Here is a 20,179-nt window from a genome sequence, read left to right on the forward strand (position 1 = left end):
AAGGGCAAGCAGGCCAGAAAACCTGCTGCTGCCCCTAAGACAGCATGAAGTGAGGGCCCCCGATCCGGGAACGGATCTAGTGGGGGGCAGACTCTCTCTCATCGCCCAGGCTTGGGCAAGAGATGTCCAGGATCCCTGGGCGTTAGAGATCATATCTCAGGGGTATCTTCTGGACTTCAAAGCCTCTCCCCCAAAAGGGAGATTTCATCTTTCAAGGTTGTCAACAAACCAGATAAAGAAAGAGGCGTTTCTACGCTGTGTACAAGATCTTTTACTAATGGGAGTGATCCATCCGGTTCCGCGGTCGGAACACGGACAAGGGTTTTACTCAAATCTGTTTGTGGTTCCCAAGAAAGAAAGAACCTTCAGACCAATCTTGGATTTAAAGATCCTAAACAAATTCCTAAGAGTTCCATCGTTCAAAATGGAAACTATTCGGACAATCTTACCCATGATCCAAAAGAGTCAGTACATGACCACAGTGGATTTAAAGGATGCCTACCTTCATATACTGATTCACAAAGATCATTACCGGTATCTAAGGTTTGCCTTCCTAGACAGGCATTACCAGTTTGTAGCTCTTCCATTCGGGTTGGCTACGGCTCCAAGAATCTTCACAAAGGTTCTGGGCTCTCTTCTGGCGGTGCTAAGGCCGCGAGGAATTTCGGTGGCTCCGTACCTAGACGACATTCTGATACAAGCGTCAAGCTTTCAAACTGCCAGGTCTCATACAGAGTTAGTACTGGCATTTCTAAGGTCGCATGGGTGGAAGGTGAACGTAGAGAAGAGTTCTCTCTTACCACTCACAAGGGTTCCCTTCTTGGGGACTCTTATAGACTCTGTAGAAATGAAGATTTACCTGACAGAAGACAGGTTAACAAAGCTTCAAAATGCTTGCCGTGTCCTTCATTCCATTCAACACCCGTCAGTGGCTCAATGCATGGAGGTAATCGGCTTAATGGTAGCGGCAATGGACATGGTACCCTTTGCACGCCTACATCTCAGACCGCTGCAATTATGCATGCTAAGTCAGTGGAATGGGGATTACTCAGATTTGTCCCCTACTCTGAATCTGGATCAAGAGACCAGAAATTCTCTTCTATGGTGGCTTTCTCGGCCACATCTGTCCAGGGGGATGCCATTCAGCAGACCAGATTGGACAATTGTAACAACAGACGCCAGCCTACTAGGTTGGGGCGCTGTCTGGAATTCCCTGAAGGCTCAGGGATCATGGACTCAGGAGGAGAGTCTCCTTCCAATAAACATTCTGGAATTGAGAGCAGTTCTCAATGCCCTTCTGGCTTGGCCTCAGTTAACAACTCGGGGGTTCATCAGGTTTCAGTCGGACAACATCACGACTGTAGCTTACATCAACCATCAAGGAGGGACAAGAAGCTCCCTAGCGATGATGGAAGTATCAAAGATAATTCGCTGGGCAGAGTCTCACTCTTGCCACCTGTCAGCGATCCACATTCCTGGAGTGGAGAACTGGGAGGCGGATTTCCTAAGTCGTCAGACTTTTCATCCGGGGGAGTGGGAACTTCATCCGGAGGTCTTTGCCCAAATACTTCGACTTTGGGGCAAACCAGAGATAGATCTCATGGCGTCTCGCCAGAACGCCAAGCTTCCTTGTTACGGGTCCAGGTCCAGGGACCCGGGAGCGGTCCTGGTAGATGCTTTGACAGCACCTTGGACCTTCGGGATGGCCTATGTGTTTCCACCCTTCCCGATGCTTCCTCGATTGATTGCCAGGATCAAACAGGAGAGAGCATCGGTGATTCTAGTAGCGCCTGCGTGGCCACGCAGGACCTGGTATGCAGATCTAGTGGACATGTCATCCTGTCCACCTTGGTCTCTGCCTCTGAGACAGGACCTTCTAATTCAGGGTCCTTTCAAACATCAAAATCTAATTTCTCTGAAGCTGACTGCTTGGAAATTGAACGCTTGATTTTATCAAAGCGTGGTTTTTCGGAGTCAGTTATTGATACCTTAATACAGGCTAGGAAGCCTGTTACCAGAAAGATTTACCATAAAATATGGCGTAAATACTTACATTGGTGCGAATCCAAGAGTTACTCATGGAGTAAAGTTAGGATTCCTAGGATATTGTCTTTTCTACAAGAAGGTTTAGAAAAGGGTTTATCTGCTAGTTCCTTAAAGGGGCAGATCTCAGCTCTGTCCATTCTTTTACACAAGCGTCTGTCAGAAGTTCCAGACGTTCAGGCTTTTTGCCAGGCTTTGGCCAGGATTAAGCCTGTGTTTAAAACTGTTGCTCCACCATGGAGCTTAAATTTAGTTCTTAACGTTTTACAGGGTGTTCCGTTTGAACCCCTTCATTCCATTGATATCAAGCTGTTATCTTGGAAAGTTCTGTTTTTAATGGCTATTTCCTCGGCTCGTAGTCTCTGAGTTATCAGCCTCACATTGTGATTCTCCGTATCTGATTTTTCATTCAGATAAGGTTGTTCTGCGTACTAAACCTGGGTTCTTACCTAAGGTTGTCACTAACAAGAATATCAATCAAGAGATTGTTGTGCCATCATTGTGTCCGAATCCTTCTTCAAAGAAGGAACGACTTATGCACAATCTAGATGTAGTCCGTGCCCTGAAATTTTATTTACAGGCAACTAAAGATTTTCGCCAAACTTCTTCCCTGTTTGTTGTTTATTCTGGACAGAGGAGAGGTCAAAAAGATTCTGCTACCTCTCTCTTTTTGGCTTCGTAGCATAATACGTTTAGCCTATGAGACTGCTGGACAGCAGCCTCCTGAAAGAATTACAGCTCATTCCACTAGAGCTGTGGCTTCCACTTGGGCCTTTAAGAATGAGGCCTCTGTTGAACAGATTTGCAAGGCTGCAACTTGGTCTTCTCTTCATACTTTTTCCAAATTTTACAAATTTGACACTTTTGCTTCTTCGGAGGCTGTTTTTGGGAGAAAGGTACTTCAGGCAGTGGTTCCTTCCGTATAAAGATCCTGCCTGTCCCTCCCGTCATCCGTGTACTTTAGCTTTGGTATTGGTATCCCAGAAGTAATGATGACCCGTGGACTGACCACACTTAACAGGAGATAACATAATTTATGCTTACCTGATAAATTCCTTTCTCCTGTAGTGTGGTCAGTCCACGGCCCGCCCTGTTTTTTATGGCAGGTCTAAATTTTTAAATTATACTCCAGTCACCACTGCACCCTATTTCTCCTTTCTCGTTTGGTTCTTGGTCGAATGACTGGGTGTGACGTAGAGGGGAGGAGCTATATAGCAGCTCTGCTTGGGTGATCCTCTTGCACTTCCTGTTGGGGAGGAGTTAATATCCCAGAAGTAATGATGACCCGTGGACTGACCACACTACAGGAGAAAGGAATTTATCAGGTAAGCATAAATTATGTTTTTTTGTTTTTGTTTTTTTTTTCAGACTTTGAGGGTTTGTTGATCCGGTCAGACAGTCTCCCTGACACAAGTAGATTGTTATTTTAAATGGTCTCAGATCTTACCCACGTGGCATTGGAACATGTAACCTGCATATGCTGAAAATGTTGGATCTTTATCTGATAGGTAGCAGATACCGTTGAGCTATTAATTGTGGTAAATATATTATATGCGTCATGAAGCCAGATATAGATAGATATCATGTGAGTAGCGAGCTGTGTAAAAATCATCGGTCTATATGTCTCCCAGAAAAATCCACTCTATGTAAAAATGACCCATTTGTGCAGAAGGTTTAACCTTAATGTTCTTTGTATATCACACTGTATAGCCTGGAGTATTAAGCTGGGGGAAATACTGCGCTGCGTGGAGTTATGGCAGGCGTAATGGGGATTGTGTCACAAGAAAAGGCTCAGCGCAGCACTGCCCTATGAATCTAAGGGCCCCTCATTAAGAGTATAATTACGGTGTTAGCAGTCAGCTTGGTGGGTGTAAGCGCTACTCACAGCAATTAAAAAGATCCTTGTGCCTTCAAACCCGAACAGCTTCTAGGCGAGGCGTGTACATTTTCTTTGTAGGCCGCAATGTCATCCGTGGCTAGCAACGGCACCGTGCTTAGATGTGATTCAAAGTTGGTCGGGCGGCTCCAGATTGTGTCCGTGTCTCAGCGGAACATGTCGCAGTAAAATTAAAAGACTCTTGTCCCTTAAACGGAGCTGTACCCTAGGGCTAGTATCAGAGCACTATGTATTTGCGGCCATCTCCGCTCCCGGCCGGCTCCGCCCCCCCATAAATACTGTTGTTTTAACACCATGGCAGTGGCAAGTGCTGCTGTTCGCAGACTTGAGTCAAGATTGCCTCCTCCAACAAAAGGAAGTTGGTAGGTGGAGTTTGACCCTTTAAAAAGTTGTTGTAATATAGTTTAGATTCTGCTGATATGTTAATCTATTGTAAAACTTCAGAAAATGTTGGAATTACAAGGTGTTTACTGTCTCTTTAAGACCATTACATTTTTACTTATGGACAAGCACACACAATTTCTTTCCTCAAAAATACTGTGGTTTTCTCTTGTAAGGTGTATCCAGTCCACGGATCATCCATTACTTGTGGGATATTCTCCTTCCCAACAGGAAGTTGCAAGAGGATCACCCACAGCAGAGCTGCTATATAGCTCCTCCTCTAACTGCCATATCCAGTCATTCTCTTGCAACTCTCAACATAGCTGGAGGTAGTAAGAGGAAATTGGTGTAATATAGTTAGTTTTTTCTTCAATCAAAAGTTTGTTATTTTTAAATGGTACCGGAGTTGTACTATTTTATCTCAGGCAGCATTTAGAAGAAGAATCTGCCTGCGTTTTTCTATGATCTTAGCATAAGTAACTAAGATCCACTGCTGTTCTCTAATATGTCTGAGGAGTGAGGTAACTTCAGAGGGAGAATGGCGTGCAGGGTATCCTGCAAAAAGGTATGTGCAGTTTAAGTTTTTCTAGGGATGGAATTTGCTAGAAAATGCTGCTGATACCGGATTAATGTAAGTTAAGCCTAAATACAGTGATTTAATAGCGACTAGAATCAGGCTTGCTATCAGAGGTATATACTCTGATTAATGTGCAATATAAAACGTTTGCTGGCATGTTTAATCGTTTTTATATATGCTTTGGTGATAAAACTTATTGGGGCCTAGTTTTTTCCACTTGGCTGGCTTGATTTGTTTCCTGAGGCTTTCCACTGTTGTAATATGAGTGGGAGGGGCCTATTTTAGCGCTTTTTTGCGCAGTTAAAATTACAGACAGAGACATTCAGCTTCCCTCAGCCTGTCAGCGGTATTAGCCAGACTGCCTGATTTCAGAGGAAAGCGCGATAGCTCTGGGGTTAGATGTAGTACAGAGCGCGCAGATGCTGTAAGGCCCATGTCTGATACTGCGTCACAATATGCAGAAGCTGAGGAAGGAGAGCTTCAGTCTGTGGGTGACATTTCTGATTCGGGGAAACCTGATTCAGATATTCCTACTTTTAAATTTAAGCTTCAGAACCTCTGTGTATTGCTTGGGGAGGTATTAGCTGCTCTGAATGACTGTGACACAATTGCAGTTCCAGAGAAATTGTGTAGACTGGATAAATACTATGCAGTGCCGGTGTGTACTGATGTTTTTCCAATACCTAAAAGGTTTACAGAAATTATTAATAAGGAGTGGGATAGACCCGGTGTGCCGTTTTCCCCCCCTCCTATTTTTAGAAAAATGTTTCCAATAGACGCCACCACACGGGACTTATGGCAGACGGTCCCTAAGGTGGAGGGAGCAGTTTCTACTTTAGCAAAGCGTACCACTATCCCTGTCGAGGACAGTTGTGCTTTTTCAGATCCAATGGATAAAAAATTAGAAGGTTACCTTAAGAAAATGTTCATTCAACAAGGTTTTATCCTGCAGCCCCTTGCATGCATTGTGCCTGTCACTGCTGCTGTGGCGTTCTGGTTTGAGTCTCTGGAAGAGGCCTTTCAGACAGCTACTCCATTGACTGAAATACTTGACAAGCTTAGAACACTTAAGCTAGCTAATTCTTTTGTTTCTGATGCCATTGTTCATTTGACTAAACTAACGGCTAAGAATTCTGGATTCGCCATTCAGGCACGTAGGGCGCTATGGCTTAAATCTTGGTCAGCTGACGTGACTTCAAAGTCTAAATTACTTAACATTCCCTTCAAGGGGCAGACCCTATTCGGGCCTGGTTTGAAGGAAATTATTGCTGATATTTCTGGAGGTAAGGGTCATACCCTTCCTCAAGACAGGGCCAAATCAAAGGCCAAACAGTCTAATTTTCGTGCCTTTCAAAACTTCAAGGCAGGTGCAGCATCAACTTCCTCTGCTACAAAACAAGAGGGAACTTTTGCTCAATCCAAGCCGGGCTGGAAACCTAACCAGTCCTGGAACAAGGGCAAGCAGGTCAGAAAGCCTGCTGCTGCCTCTAAGACAGCATGAAGGAACGGCCCCCTATCCGGTAACGGATCTAGTAGGGGGCAGACTTTCTCTCTTCACCCAGGCGTGGGCAAGAGATGTTCAGGATCCCTGGGCTTTGGAGATCATATCTCAGGGATATCTTCTGGATTCAAAGCTTCCCCTCCTCAAGGGAGATTTCACCTTTCGAGATTATCTGTAAACCAGATAAAGAAAGAGGCATTACGCTGTGTGCAAGACCTCCTAGTTATGGGAGTGATCTGTCCAGTTCCACAGTTGGAACAGGGACAGGGTTTTTATTCAAATCTGTTTGTGGTTCCCAAGAAAGAGGGAACCTTCAGACCCATTTTGGATCTAAAGATCTTAAACAAATTCCTCAGAGTTCCATCGTTCAAAATGGAAACTATTCTGACCATCCTACCTATGATCCAGGAGGGTCAGTACATGACCACAGTGGATTTGAAGGTTGCTTACCTTCACATACCGATTCACAAAGATCATCATCGGTTCCTAAGATTTGCCTTTCTGGACAGGCATTACCAATTTGTGGCTCTTCTCTTCGGGTTAGCTACAGCTCCAAGAACCTTTACAAAGGTTCTGGGATCGCTTCTGGTGGTCCTAAGTCCGCGAGGTATATCAGTGGCCCCTTATCTGGACGACATCCTGATACAGGCGTGAAGCTTTAAGATTGCCAAGTCACATACGGACATAGTTCTGGCATTTCTCAGGTCACATGGGTGGAAGGTGAACGAGGAAAAGAGTTCTCTATCCCCACTCCTTCCTAGGGACTCTGATAGATTCTGTAAAAATGAAGATTTACCTGACAGAATCCAGGTTATCAAAGCTTCTAAATCTGGATCAAGAGACCAGAGATTCTCTTCTCTGGTGGCTATCTCGGGTCCATCTGTCCAAGGGTATGACCTTTCGCAGGCCAGATTGGACAATTGTAACAACAGATGCCAGCCTTCTAGGTTGGGGTGCAGTCTGGAATTCCCTGAAGGCTCAGGGATCGTGGACTCAGGAGGAGAAACTCCTCCCAATAAATATTCTGGAGTTAAGAGCAATATTCAATGCTCTTCTAGCTTGGCCTCAGTTAGTAACACTGAGGTTCATCAGATTTCAATCGGACAACATCACGACTGTGGCTTACATCAACCATCAAGGGGGAACCAGGAGTTCCCTAGCGATGTTAGAAGTCTCCAAGATAATTCGCTGGGCAGAGACTCACTCTTGCCACCTATCAGCAATCCATTTCCCAGGTGTAGAGAACTGGGAGGCGGATTTTCTAAGTCGTCAGACTTTTCATCCGGGGGAGTGGGAACTCCATCCGGAGGTGTTTGCTCAATTGGTTCATCGTTGGGGCAAACCAGAACTGGATCTCATGGCGTCTCGCCAGAACGCCAAGCTTCCTTGTTACGGATCCAGGTCCAGGGACCCAGAAGCGGCACTGATAGATGCTCTAGCAGCGCCTTGGTTCTTCAACCTGGCTTATGTGTTTCCACCGTTTCCTTTGCTCCCTCGACTGATTGCCAAAATCAAACAGGAGAGAGCATCGGTGATCTTGATAGCGCCTGCGTGGCCACGCAGGACCTGGTATGCAGACCTAGTTGACATGTCATCTTTTCCACCATGGACCCTGCCTCTGAGACAAGACCTTCTACAAGGTCCTTTCAATCATCCGAATCTAATTTCTCTGAGACTGATTGCATGGAGATTGAACGCTTGATTTTATCAAAGCGTGGCTTCTCCGAGTCAATCATTGATACCCTTATACAGGCACGAAAGCCTGTCACCAAGAAAATCTACCATAAGATATGGCGTAAATACCTTTTATTGGTGTGAATCCAAGAATTACTCATGGAGTAAGGTTAGGATTCCTAGGATACTGTCCTTTCTCCAAGAGGGTTTGGAAAAAGGTTTATCAGCTAGTTCTTTAAAGGGACAGATTTCTGCTCTGTCTATTCTTTTGCACAAGCGTCTGGCAGAAGTCCCAGACGTTCAAGCTTTTTGTCAGGCTTTGGTTAGAATTAAGCCTGTGTTTAAACCTGTTGCTCCCCCATGGAGCTTAAACTTGGTTCTTAAAGTTCTTCAAGGGGTTCCATTTGAACCCCTTCATTCCATTGATATCAAACTTTTATCTTGGAAAGTTCTGTTTTTGATGGCTATTTCCTCGGCTCGGAGAGTCTCTGAGTTATCTGCTTTACAATGTGATTCTCCTTATCTGATTTTCCATTCAGATAAAGTAGTTCTGCGTACAAAACCTGGGTTTTTACCTAAGGTAGTTTCTAACAAGAATATCAATCAAGAGATTGTTGTTCCATCATTGTGTCCTAATCCTTCTTCAAAGAAGGAACGTCTTTTACATAATCTGGACGTGGTCCGTGCTTTAAAGTTTTACTTACAAGCTACTAAAGATTTTCACCAAACATCTACACTGTTTGTTGTTTACTCTGGACAGAGGAGAGGTCAAAAAGCTTCGGCAACCTCTCTTTCTTTTTGGCTTTGGAGCGTAATACGCTTAGCCTATGAGACTGCTGGACAGCAGCCCCCTGAAAGGATTACAGCTCATTCTACTAGAGCTGTGGCTTTCACCTGGGCCTTTAAAAATGAGGCTTCTGTTGAACAGATTTGCAAGGCGGCGACTTGGTCTTCGCTTCATACCTTTTAAAAATTTTACAAATTTGATACATTTGCTTCTTCGGAGGCTATTTTTGGGAGAAAGGTTCTTCAGGCAGTGGTTCCTTCCATTTAAGCCTGCCTTGTCCCTCCCTTCATCCGTGTACTCTAGCTTTGGTATTGGTATCCCACAAGTAATGGATGATCCGTGGACTGGATACACCTTAAAAGAGAAAACATAATTTATGCTTACCTGATAAATTTATTTCTCTTGTGGTGTATCCAGTCCACGGCCCGCCCTGTCCTTTTTAAGGCAGGTTTAAATTTTAATTTAAACTACAGTCACCACTGCACCCTATGGTTTCTCCTTTCTTGGCTTGTTTCGGTCGAATGACTGGATATGGCAGTTAGGGGAGGAGCTATATAGCAGCTCTGCTGTGGGTGATCCTCTTGCAACTTCCTGTTGGGAAGGAGAACATCCCACAAGTAATGGATGATCCGTGGACTGGATACACCACAAGAGAAATAAATTTATCAGGTAAGCATAAATTATGTTTGTTTTTTTTTTTTTTTTTTAAACTGTCTTTTTTGTTTTGCTCATTAGAATTCCTAGCTCTAGAAGTGTTTTCCTTCAACAAAATAATTTCCATGTTTGTTATATTCTGTTTAAATCACTTTTGTGAGTATTTGTTTATGGTTTTTCTTGGGCATTTTAATATTTATCTCCCAGGGCTGCTGTGGAGGAAGCATATGCGAAGTCCATGCAGAAACTCTCCAAGATGGTCAGCAGTGGAAGCCACTTGGGGTAACTTACAAATTCCAGTTTCATGTTTCCCATGAAGGTCTCTACTGCCATTTTATAGCATTCTATTTTTCCTTTCTTGCATCTCTAGTGAAACATGTAGACAAGACATACTTTCGAAAATTAAGTGGGATATTCTAGTGTAAAAATAAAATGATTTACTTGTGTAAACAAATTGCTTTCTTGTACTATGTGCTTAATTTATTGAAGAGGGGAAAACACTCTATTTCTCTTTGCAGGACATTTGCTCCAATGTTGGAGATGTTCAGGGTTTCCTCAGACAAGTTAGCACTATGTCACCTAGAACTGAGTAAAAAGCTTCATGATTTGATCAAGGAAATCAATCGGTATGGCGACGAGCAGATCAAAGTGCACAAAAAGGTGATTTTAGAGCTAGTTGTCTATTACTCTGTCACTTTGCTGAGTTTTCCAAATCAAATGCACAATAAAACTGAAGCAGAAAAAAACAAACCAGAATGTTTCTTTGCTTGATTATGCGTGGAAACTCCCTACATAGTCACTTCCAGTTTTTATCACTGTGCTTTAACTTGTGTGTTTTCTTTCTAACGGCAGTGAGAGTCCACAAATTAATTTATTACCTATGGGAAATACTTCAACTGGCCACCAGGAGGAGGCAGACACCCCAAACAAAGCATTTAAATATCCCTCCCTCTTCCCCTACACTCCCAGCAGTTCTTTGCCTCGTTTCATGGAGGTTGGCAGAAAGAGGTGCTCTGCTGAAGATTCTGAATTGTTGTCCTCAATTGATTGTTTTCTGCAAGAGAGGACAGGGAAATTTTTATTAGCCATGTAATGCTCTTAGAAGAGTTGTGGTGAATAATAGCTGCTGCTTGTCGCAGGGTAGTTCCAGGCCTCTTTCCAGTATATTTATGCTGTCATTCCCTTCAGGCAAACAGTGTTAGTTACACTGATTTTCCTTTGTGCCACAGGTCCCTATTAGTTTGAGGATTCTACTTTCTGACCTGGAACTACTGAGAATGCAGCATAGGACAGCAGAAGGAATCATGGCTAATGAAGACCTCTAACTGGTAAGTCCCTGAGATCCCCCTGATCCCCTCTGACTTGTTGCCTAATCATGTGGCCATAACTAGGACACAGGGAAAGGAGATGCCTAGTTGACTCTAGTGGGGGTGGGCAGGACAGCAATCACAGTTTAGGACACCTTTATTATTACACTGCTAGTAGGAGTGGAAATGGCGTTTGGTAAGCTTTTCTTAGCGGTGGCTTCCAATTTCATAAAGGCAATGAGAAGCTGTTGCGCGCCGTGGATATGAGCTACTTTTCTCCAACATAGGTGTGTCCGGTCCACGGCGTCATCCTTACTTGTGGGATATTCTCTTCCCCAACAGGAAATGGCAAAGAGCCCAGCAAAGCTGGTCACATGATCCCTCCTAGGCTCCGCCTACCCCAGTCATTCTCTTTGCCGTTGTACAGGCAACATCTCCACGGAGATGGCTTAGAGTTTTTTAGTGTTTAACTGTAGTTTTTATTATTCAATCAAGAGTTTGTTATTTTAAAATAGTGCTGGTATGTACTATTTACTCAGAAACAGAAAAGAGATGAAGATTTCTGTTTGTATGAGGAAAATGATTTTAGCACCGTAACTAAAATCCATGGCTGTTCCACACAGGACTGTTGAGAGCAATTAACTTCAGTTGGGGGAACAGTGTGCAGTCTCTTACTGCTTGAGGTATGACACATTCTAACAAGACGATGTAATGCTGGAAGCTGTCATTTTCCCTATGGGATCCGGTAAGCCATTTTTATTAAGATAGTAAATAAGGGCTTCACAAGGGCTTATTAAGACTGTAGACTTTTTTTGGGCTAAATCGATTCATTATTAACACATATTTAGCCTTGAGGAATCATTTATTCTGGGTATTTTGATATGATTATATCGGCAGGCACTGTTTTTGACACCTTATTCTTTAGGGGCTTTCCCTAATCATAGTCAGAGCCTCATTTTCGCGCCGGTATGGCGCACTTGTTTTTGAGGACAGCATGGCATGCAGCTGCATGTGTGTGGAGCTCTGATACATAGAAAAGTCTTTCTGAAGGCATCATTTGGTATCGTATTCCCCTTTGGGCTTGGTTGGGTCTCAGCAAAGCAGATTCCAGGGACTGTAAAGGGGTTAAATATAAAAACGGCTCCGGTTCCGTTATTTTAAGGGTTAAAGCTTCCAAATTTGGTGTGCAATCCTTTTAAGGCTTTAAGACACTGTGGTGAAATTTTGGTGAATTTTGAACAATTCCTTCATACTTTTTCGCAATTGCAGTAATAAAGTGTGTTTAGTTTAAAATTTAAAGTGACAGTAACGGTTTTATTTTAAAACGTTTTTTGTGCTTTGTTATCAAGTTTATGCCTGTTTAACATGTCTGAACTACCAGATAGATTGTGTTCTGACTGTGGGGAAACCAAGGTTCCTTCTCATTTAACTATATGTATTTTATGTCATAAAAAAAAAAATTTAGTAAATGATGCCCAAGATGATTCCTCAAGTGAGGGGAGTAAGCATGGTACTGCATCATCCCCTACTTCGTCTACACCAGTCTTGCCCATACAGGAGGCCCCTAGTACATCTAGTGCGCCAATACTCCTTACTATGCAACATTTAACGGCTGTAATGGATAATTCTATCAAAAACATTTTAGCCAATATGCCCACTTATCAGCGAAAGCGCGACTGCTCTGTTTAGAAAATTCTGTAGAGCATGAGAACGCTGATGATATGGTTTCTGAAGGGCCCCTACACCAGTCTGAGGGGGCCAGGGAGGTTTTGTCTGAGGGAGAAATTTCAGATTCAGGAAACATTTCTCAACAAGCTGAACCTGATGTGATTAATTTTAAATTTAAGTTGGAACATCTCCGCGCTCTGCTTAAGGAGGTGTTATCCAATTTGGATGATTGTGATTATCTGGTCATTCCAGAACCACTATGTAAAATGGAAAAGTTCTTAGAGGCCCCGGGGCCCCCCGAAGCTTTTCCTATATCCAAGCGGGTGGCGTACATTGTTAGTAAAGAATGGGACAGGCCCGGTATACCTTTAGTACCTCCCCCCATATTTATAAAATTGTTTTCCTATAGTCGACCCTAGAAAGGACTGATGGCAGACAGTCCCCAAGGTCGAGGGGGCGGTTTCTACTCTACACAAGCGCGCCACTATACCCATAGAAGATAGTTGTGCTTTCCAAGATCCTATGGATAAAAAATTAGAAGGTCTGCTAAAGATGTTTGTTCAGCAAGGTTCCCTTCTACAACCAATTGCATGCATTGTCCCTGTCACTGCAGCCGCGTGTTTCTAGTTTGATGAGCTAGGAAAGGCGATTATTAGTAATTCTTCTTCTTATGAGGAGATTATGGACAGAATTCGTGCTCTTAAATTGGCTAATTCTTTCACCCTAGACGCCACCTTGCAATTGGCTAGGTTAGCGGCGAAAAAATTCTGGGTTTGCTATTGTGGCGCAGAGCGCTTTGGTTAAAATCTTGGGCAGCGGATGCGTCTTCCAAGAACAAATTGCTTGACATTCCTTTCAAGGGGGAAACACTCTTTGGCCCTGACTTGAAAGAGATTATCTCTGATATCACTGGGGGCAAGGGCCACGCCCTTCCTCAGGATAGGTCTTTTCAAGACCAAAAATAAACCTAAGTTTCGTCCCTTTCGCAGAAACGGATCAGCCCCAAGGGCTACGTCCTCTAAGCAGGAAGGTAATACTTCTCAAGCCAATCCAGCCTGGAGACCTATGCAAGGCTGGAACAAAGGAAAGCAGGCCAGGAAACCTGCCACTGCTACCAAGACAGCATGAAATGCGGGCCCCCGATCCGGGACCGGATCTGGTGGGGGGCAGACTCTCTCTCTTCGCTCAGGCTGGGGCAAGAGATGTTCTGGATCCTTGGGCGCTAGAAATAGTCTCCCAAGGTTATTCTCTGGAGTTCAAGGGGCTTCCTCCAAGGGGGAGGTTCCACAGGTCTCAGTTGTCTTCAGACCACATAAGAAGACAGGCATTCTTACATTGGGTAGAAGACCTGCTAAAAATGGGAGTGATTCATCCTGTTCCATTAGGAGAACAAGGGATGGGGTTCTACTCCAATCTGTTCATAGTTCCCAAAAAAGAGGGAACGTTCAGACCAATCTTAGATCTCAAGATCTTGAACAAGTTTCTCAAGGTTCCATCGTTCAAGATGGAAACCATTCGAACACTTCTTCCTTCCATCCAGGAAGGTCAATTCATGACCAAGGTGGATTTCAAGGATGCGTATCTACATATTACTATCCACAAGGAACATCATCGGTTCCTAAGGTTTGCATTCCTGGACAAGCATTTCCAGTTCGTGGCGTTTTCTTTCGGATTAGCCACTGCTCCTAGGATTTTCTCATAGGTACTAGGGTCCCTTCTGGCGGTGCTAAGACCAAGGGGCATTGCTGTAGTACCTTACTTGGACGACATTCTGATTCGAGCGTCGTCCCTTCCTCAAGTAAAGGCTCACACGGACATTGTCCTGGCCTTTCTCAGATCTCACGGATGGAAAGTGAACGTGCAAAAGAGTTCTCTATCTCCGTCAACGAGGGTTCCCTTCTTGGGAACTATAATAGACTCCTTAGAAATGAGGATTTTTCTGACAGAAGCCAGAAAAACAAAACTTCTAGACTCTTGTCGGATACTTCATTCCGTTCCTCTTCCTTCCATAGCGCAGTGCATGGAAGTGATAGGTTTGATGGTAGCGGCAATGGACATAGTTCCTTTTGTGCGCATTCATCTAAGACCATTACAACTGTTCATGCTCAGTCAGTGGAATGGGGACTATTCAAAGATACAAGTAAATCAGAGGACCAGAGACTCATTCCGTTGGTGACTGTCCCTGGACAACCTGTCACAAGGGATGACCTTCCGCAGACCAGAGTGGGTCATTGTCACGACCGACGCCAGTCTGATGGGCTGGGGCGCGGTCTGGGGATCCCTGAAAGCTCAGGGTCTTTGGTCTCGGGTAGAATCTCTTCTACCGATAAATATTCTGGAACTGAGAGCGATATTCAATGCTCTCAAAGCTTGGCCTCAGCTAGCGAGGGCCAAGTTCATACATCAACCATCAGGGGGGAACAAGGAGTTCCCTAGCGATGGAAGAAGTGACCAAAATCATTCTATGGGCGGAGTCTCACTCCTGCCACCTGTCTGCTATCCACATCCCAGGAGTGGAAAATTGGGAAGCGGATTTTCTGAGTCGTCAGACATTGCATCCGGGGGAGTGGGAACTCCATCCGGAAATCTTTGCCCAAGTCACTCAACCGTGGGGCATTCCAGACATGGATCTGATGGCCTCTCGTCAGAACTTCAGAGTTCCTTACTACGGGTACAGATCCAGGGATCCCAAGGCGGCTCTAGTGGATGCACTAGTAGCACCTTGGACCTTCAAACTAGCTTATGTGTTCCCGCCGTTTCCTCTCATCCCCAGGCTGGTAGCCAGGATCAATCAGGAGAGGGCGTCGGTGATTTTGATAGCTCCTGCGTGGCCACGCAGGACTTGGTATGCAGATCTGGTGAATATGTCATCGGCTCCACCATGGAAGCTACCTTTGAGACGAGACCTTCTTGTTCTAGGTCCGTTCGACCCACTCCAGCTGACTGCTTGGAGATTGAACGCTTGATCTTATCAAAGCGAGGGTTCTCAGGTTCTGTTATTAATACTCTTGTTCAGGCCTGAAAGCCTGTAACCAGAAAAATTACCACATAATTTGGTATATCTGTTGGTGTGAATCTGCAGGATTCCCTTGGGACAAGGTTAAGATTCCTAAGAGTCTATCCTTCCTTCGAGAAGGATTGGAAAAAGGATTATCTGCAAGTTCCTTGATGGGACAGATTTCTGCCTTGTCTGTGTTACTTCACACAAAAGCTGGCAGCTGTGCCAGATGTTCTAGCCTTTGTTCAGGCTCTGGTTAGAATTAAGCCTGTTTACAAACCTTTGACTCCTCCTTGGAGTCTCAACCTAGTTCTTTCAGTTCTTCAGGGGGTTCCGTTTGAACCCTTACATTCCGTTGATATTAAGTTATTATCTTGGAAAGTTTTGTTTTGGTTGCAATTTCTTCTGCTAGAAGAGTTTCAGAATTATCTGCTCTGCAGTGTTCTTCTCCTTATCTGGAGTTCCATGCAGATAAGGTGGTTTTGCGTACTAAACCTGGTTTTCTTCCAAAAGTTGTTTCTAACAAAAACATTAACCAGGAGATAGTTGTGCCTTCTTTGTGTCCTAATCCAGTTTCAAAGAAGGAACGTTTGTTGCACAACTTGGATGTAGTTCGTGCTCTCAAATTTTACTTAGCAGCTACTAAGGATTTCAGACAAACTTTGTCTCCGTTTGTTGTTTATTCTGGTAAAAGGAGAGGTCTAAAAGCAACTTCTACCTCTCTCTCCTTCTGGATTAAAAGCATTATCCGATTGGCTTATGAGACTGCCGGACGGCAGCCTCCTGAAAGAATCACAGCTCACTCCACTAGGGCTGTGGCTTCCACATGGGCCTTCAAGAACGAGGCTTCTGTTGATCAGATATGTAAGGCAGCGACTTGGTCTTCACTGCACACTTTTTCTAAATTTTACAAATTTGATACTTTTGCTTCTTCTGAGGCTATTTTTGGGAGAAAGGTTTTGCAAGCCGTGGTGCCTTCCATTTAGGTGACCTGATTTGCTCCCTCCCTTCATCCGTGTCCTAAAGCTTTGGTATTGGTTCCCACAAGTAAGGATGACGCCGTGGACCGGACACACCTATGTTGGAGAAAACAGAATTTATGTTTACCTGATAAATTACTTTCTCCAACGGTGTGTCCGGTCCACGGCCCGCCCTGGTTTTTTTAATCAGGTCTGATAATTTATTTTCTTTAACTACAGTCACCACGGTAACATATGGTTTCTCCTATGCAAATATTCCTCCTTAACGTCGGTCGAATGACTGGGGTAGGCGGAGCCTAGGAGGGATCATGTGACCAGCTTTGCTGGGCTCTTTGCCATTTCCTGTTGGGGAAGAGAATATCCCACAAGTAAGGATGACGCCGTGGACCGGACACACCGTTGGAGAAAGTAATTTATCAGGTAAACATAAATTCTGTTTTTGAAGAGGTTCATTAACATAGGGAGCTATGTCTTCTATAAAGGACCGGATCGCTAGTGTGGTCAATTAGGCGTGAATTATAGACTGCGCCTGACATTTTAAGAGCATTTACAGGAAGCTCTTACAGGGGGTGTCTAGCAGAGTGGGAGCCGTGAAGTACTTTATAAGTTGGCGCGCTTTTACTTTGCTCTGACTTCTGTGTTGTGCACTGTGTCCGGGATCCAGCAGCAAGTGGATCAACGGCACACGAGTTATTGCAGGGAGGTGGTGAGGCAACCTAAATATAAGCATTGATTGTGGTTTTTAGTTAGGGGATTTTCCAAGACTTTACTAAGGGGCTACTGCCTGACATGATGGATGACTCTTTATCTAGTTTTAGTCAAGAGGAGGGGAGCCCTCCTGCTTTGCTGGAGCCTAATAAATGTATGATTTACAGATTGTCCACAGTTTGCCGCCTTACACAATTATGTAATTTATGCCTTTCCTCTGTACTGCAGTCTCATTCTAGTGTGCTTAGTACCAATACCCCTGCATTATCCCCTCTAGCCCAGGTTAACTCAGTAACTCCTGTGACCTCTCAAGATTCAGTTAACTCTTATTTCCCTTTACTTTATCCTCCATCTTCCTCCCCCAGGCCCCTCACATTCAGTACCCTGCGACTCCGTTCCTCATACATTCTTAGGGGGTTAACGCCTTCCCTATTGATTTTGCAGCGCAATTTCAATCAGCTGTTACTGCTGCCCTGAGCGCTTTGCCTGTTGCAGGGAAGAGGAAGGTTTAACATGGCTCCTCTGAGGTTAGGACCAATAGCTCTCTTGAAGCGTCAGCAGTCAGTCATGTTCAATGTTATAATGAGGAAGATTCTTTGATAAGTTCTGAGGGAGAACTTTCATCCTCTAGTGAAAAGGTTGTAGAGGCAGAGGAAGTTAATTTTATGTTCAAGCTTGAACATTTAAGATATTTACTTACATTGGACGTTCCTGAAACTAAACCTTCTGGAAAAAGGGTTCACAAGGTGGATGGTGTTATTCCCATTCTAGCTAAGCGTGCCAGTATCCCTCTAGAGGATAGTATATCTTTTTAGAGGATAGTATATCTTTTTAGAGGATAGTACATCTTTTTAGAGGATAGTACATCTTTTTAGGGAACAGACAGTTGGAGGGATACCCGAGATGGATGGATGTTCAAATGGGTTTAGTTTTCCAGCCTGCAGCAGGTATTGCGGCAGTGGCGGGGCTGCCACCTTCTGGTGCCATTCCCTATTGGAACTAATTTCGGTCGAGTCTCCATTGGAAGATATTCAGGACAGCATTCAAGCACTAAAGATGGCCAATTCATTAATTTGTGAGGCAATTATTCAGATTATTCACCTTAATGCTAAGTTCTCTTGGTTTGCTATGCTCGCTAGACAGGTCAGCAAAATGGTTTCAAAGTCCAGATTTCTTTCTTTTTAAGGCTAAGACCTTGTTTGGCCCAAGTTTGGACTATATTATTGCTACTGTTACGGGGGGGGGGGGGGGCTAGAGAGCATTCCTTCCTCAGGACAAGAAGGCCAAGTTTAAAGGGCATCCTTCTTGGAAATTTCCCTCCTTTCATCAGAATAGGGCTCAAAGGAATACAGAGGAAAAATAATATATGAAATAAATTATGGTAGGGGTAACCACCCACAACGGAGAAAAAATGTGTATTAAACTTAAAGGGCCACTAAACCCAAAATCTTTCTTTCATGATTCAGATAGAGAATACAAATTTAAACAACATTACAATTTACTTCTATTATTTATTTTGCTTTTTTTAGATATCCTTAGTTGAATAAAAAGCAATGCACATGGGTGAGCCAATCACACAAGGCTTCTATGTGCAGCAACCAATCAGAAGCTACTGAGCATATCTAGATATGCTTTTCATCAAAGAATATCAAGAAAATAAAACAAATGAGATAATAGAAGTAAATTAGAAAGATGTTTAAAATTGCACTCTCTTTCTAAATCATGAAAGAAAAAATGTGGGTTTCATGTCCCTTTAACATTGTCATAATTAAAAAAAACAAACAAACAGTGTGTGTATTAAAACTTAGATTAAAATACAAGTATTAAGTGCCAGAAATCACAAAGTACTGAATAAGAAAATAACTCTCAACAGGAGGGTACCAAACAGACCAATGCAAACAAATACGCTAATGTGCTGCATAAAGAACCATTAACTAAAAAAAAGAGGCTTGACCTCACAACATATTATATTGATTAAATGCAGCAACAAGAGCAAGTAAGCAAGGGTCTGAGTAGTAACCTCAGCTGGCAATGACGATTGTAAATGGATCAAAAATAGCTAAGTAACATACAAAAATAAGGTCTAATAAATGTGATGCACTGGACTCGGGAGATACGCCCGATGCGCATTTCGACGCTACACGGCTTTATCAAAGGGTTAGACTTTTTGAGCTATTTACAATCGTCATTGACAGTTGAGGTTACTACTCAGACCCTTGCTTACTTGCTCTTGTTTCTGCATTTAATCAGTATAATATGTTGTGAGATCAACCTCCCTTTTTTTTTTTTTTTTTTTTAGTTATTGGTTCTTTATGCAGCACAAGAGCATATTTGTTTGCATTGGTCTGTTTGGTACCCTCCTGTTGAGCATTATTTTTCTTATTCAGTACTTTGATTTCTGGCACTCAATACTTGTATTTTAATCTAAGTTTTAATACACAGACTGTTTGGACACTTTTTTTTTTTTAATTATGACAAATAAATGTTGAGTTTTATACACATTTTTCCTCCTTTTGTGGGTGGTTACCCCTACCATAATTTATTTCATATATTTTTCCTCTGAGTGCTCTAGAGTTGTCTCCCGTTCTTCTCTTTTTGTTTGCCTATTATACTTTTTGGACATTGAGCACCCCCCACGACCACATTAATTAATTAATTAATTAATTAGATCCAACATAACTTGAATTGAGTTGGAAGTATAACATAAGTATTGAATTTGCAGTGGTATTTAATTGAACTAGCTATTCCCTAACCATTTATGTTTCGTACTCGGAGGAATACAGCCTCCACCAAGCCGGATCAGAGCAGGTGTACCTGGAAACCTAACTAGTCTTGGGGTAAAAATAAGAAGCCTAAGAAGTCTAACCCCGACAACAAATCTGCATGAAGGGTTGGCCCCCGACCCCGGGTCGAGTAGGGGGCAGACTATCTTAATTTCAAGAAGTGTGGGCCCAAAATGTTCCAGATCCCTGGATGCTGGACATTTATATCCAAGGGATACAGA

At 43.4% G+C, this 20,179-nt stretch overlaps 1 protein-coding gene across 1 annotated transcript in view; it reads left to right on the top strand.

Moving 5' to 3' along the window:
* The window catches only part of FCHO1 (FCH and mu domain containing endocytic adaptor 1), an 802,768-nt gene that overhangs the window by 86,062 nt on the left and 696,527 nt on the right, over positions 1-20,179 (top strand). The window contains exons 5-6 of the mRNA XM_053702869.1: positions 9,722-9,796; positions 10,033-10,174. Coding sequence (XP_053558844.1) covers positions 9,722-9,796; positions 10,033-10,174 — 217 coding nt within the window. The remainder of the gene's footprint in view (positions 1-9,721; positions 9,797-10,032; positions 10,175-20,179) is intronic.

Source organism: Bombina bombina, chromosome 2 (assembly GCF_027579735.1).
Source record: "Bombina bombina isolate aBomBom1 chromosome 2, aBomBom1.pri, whole genome shotgun sequence".
Lineage (NCBI taxonomy): Eukaryota > Metazoa > Chordata > Amphibia > Anura > Bombinatoridae > Bombina > Bombina bombina.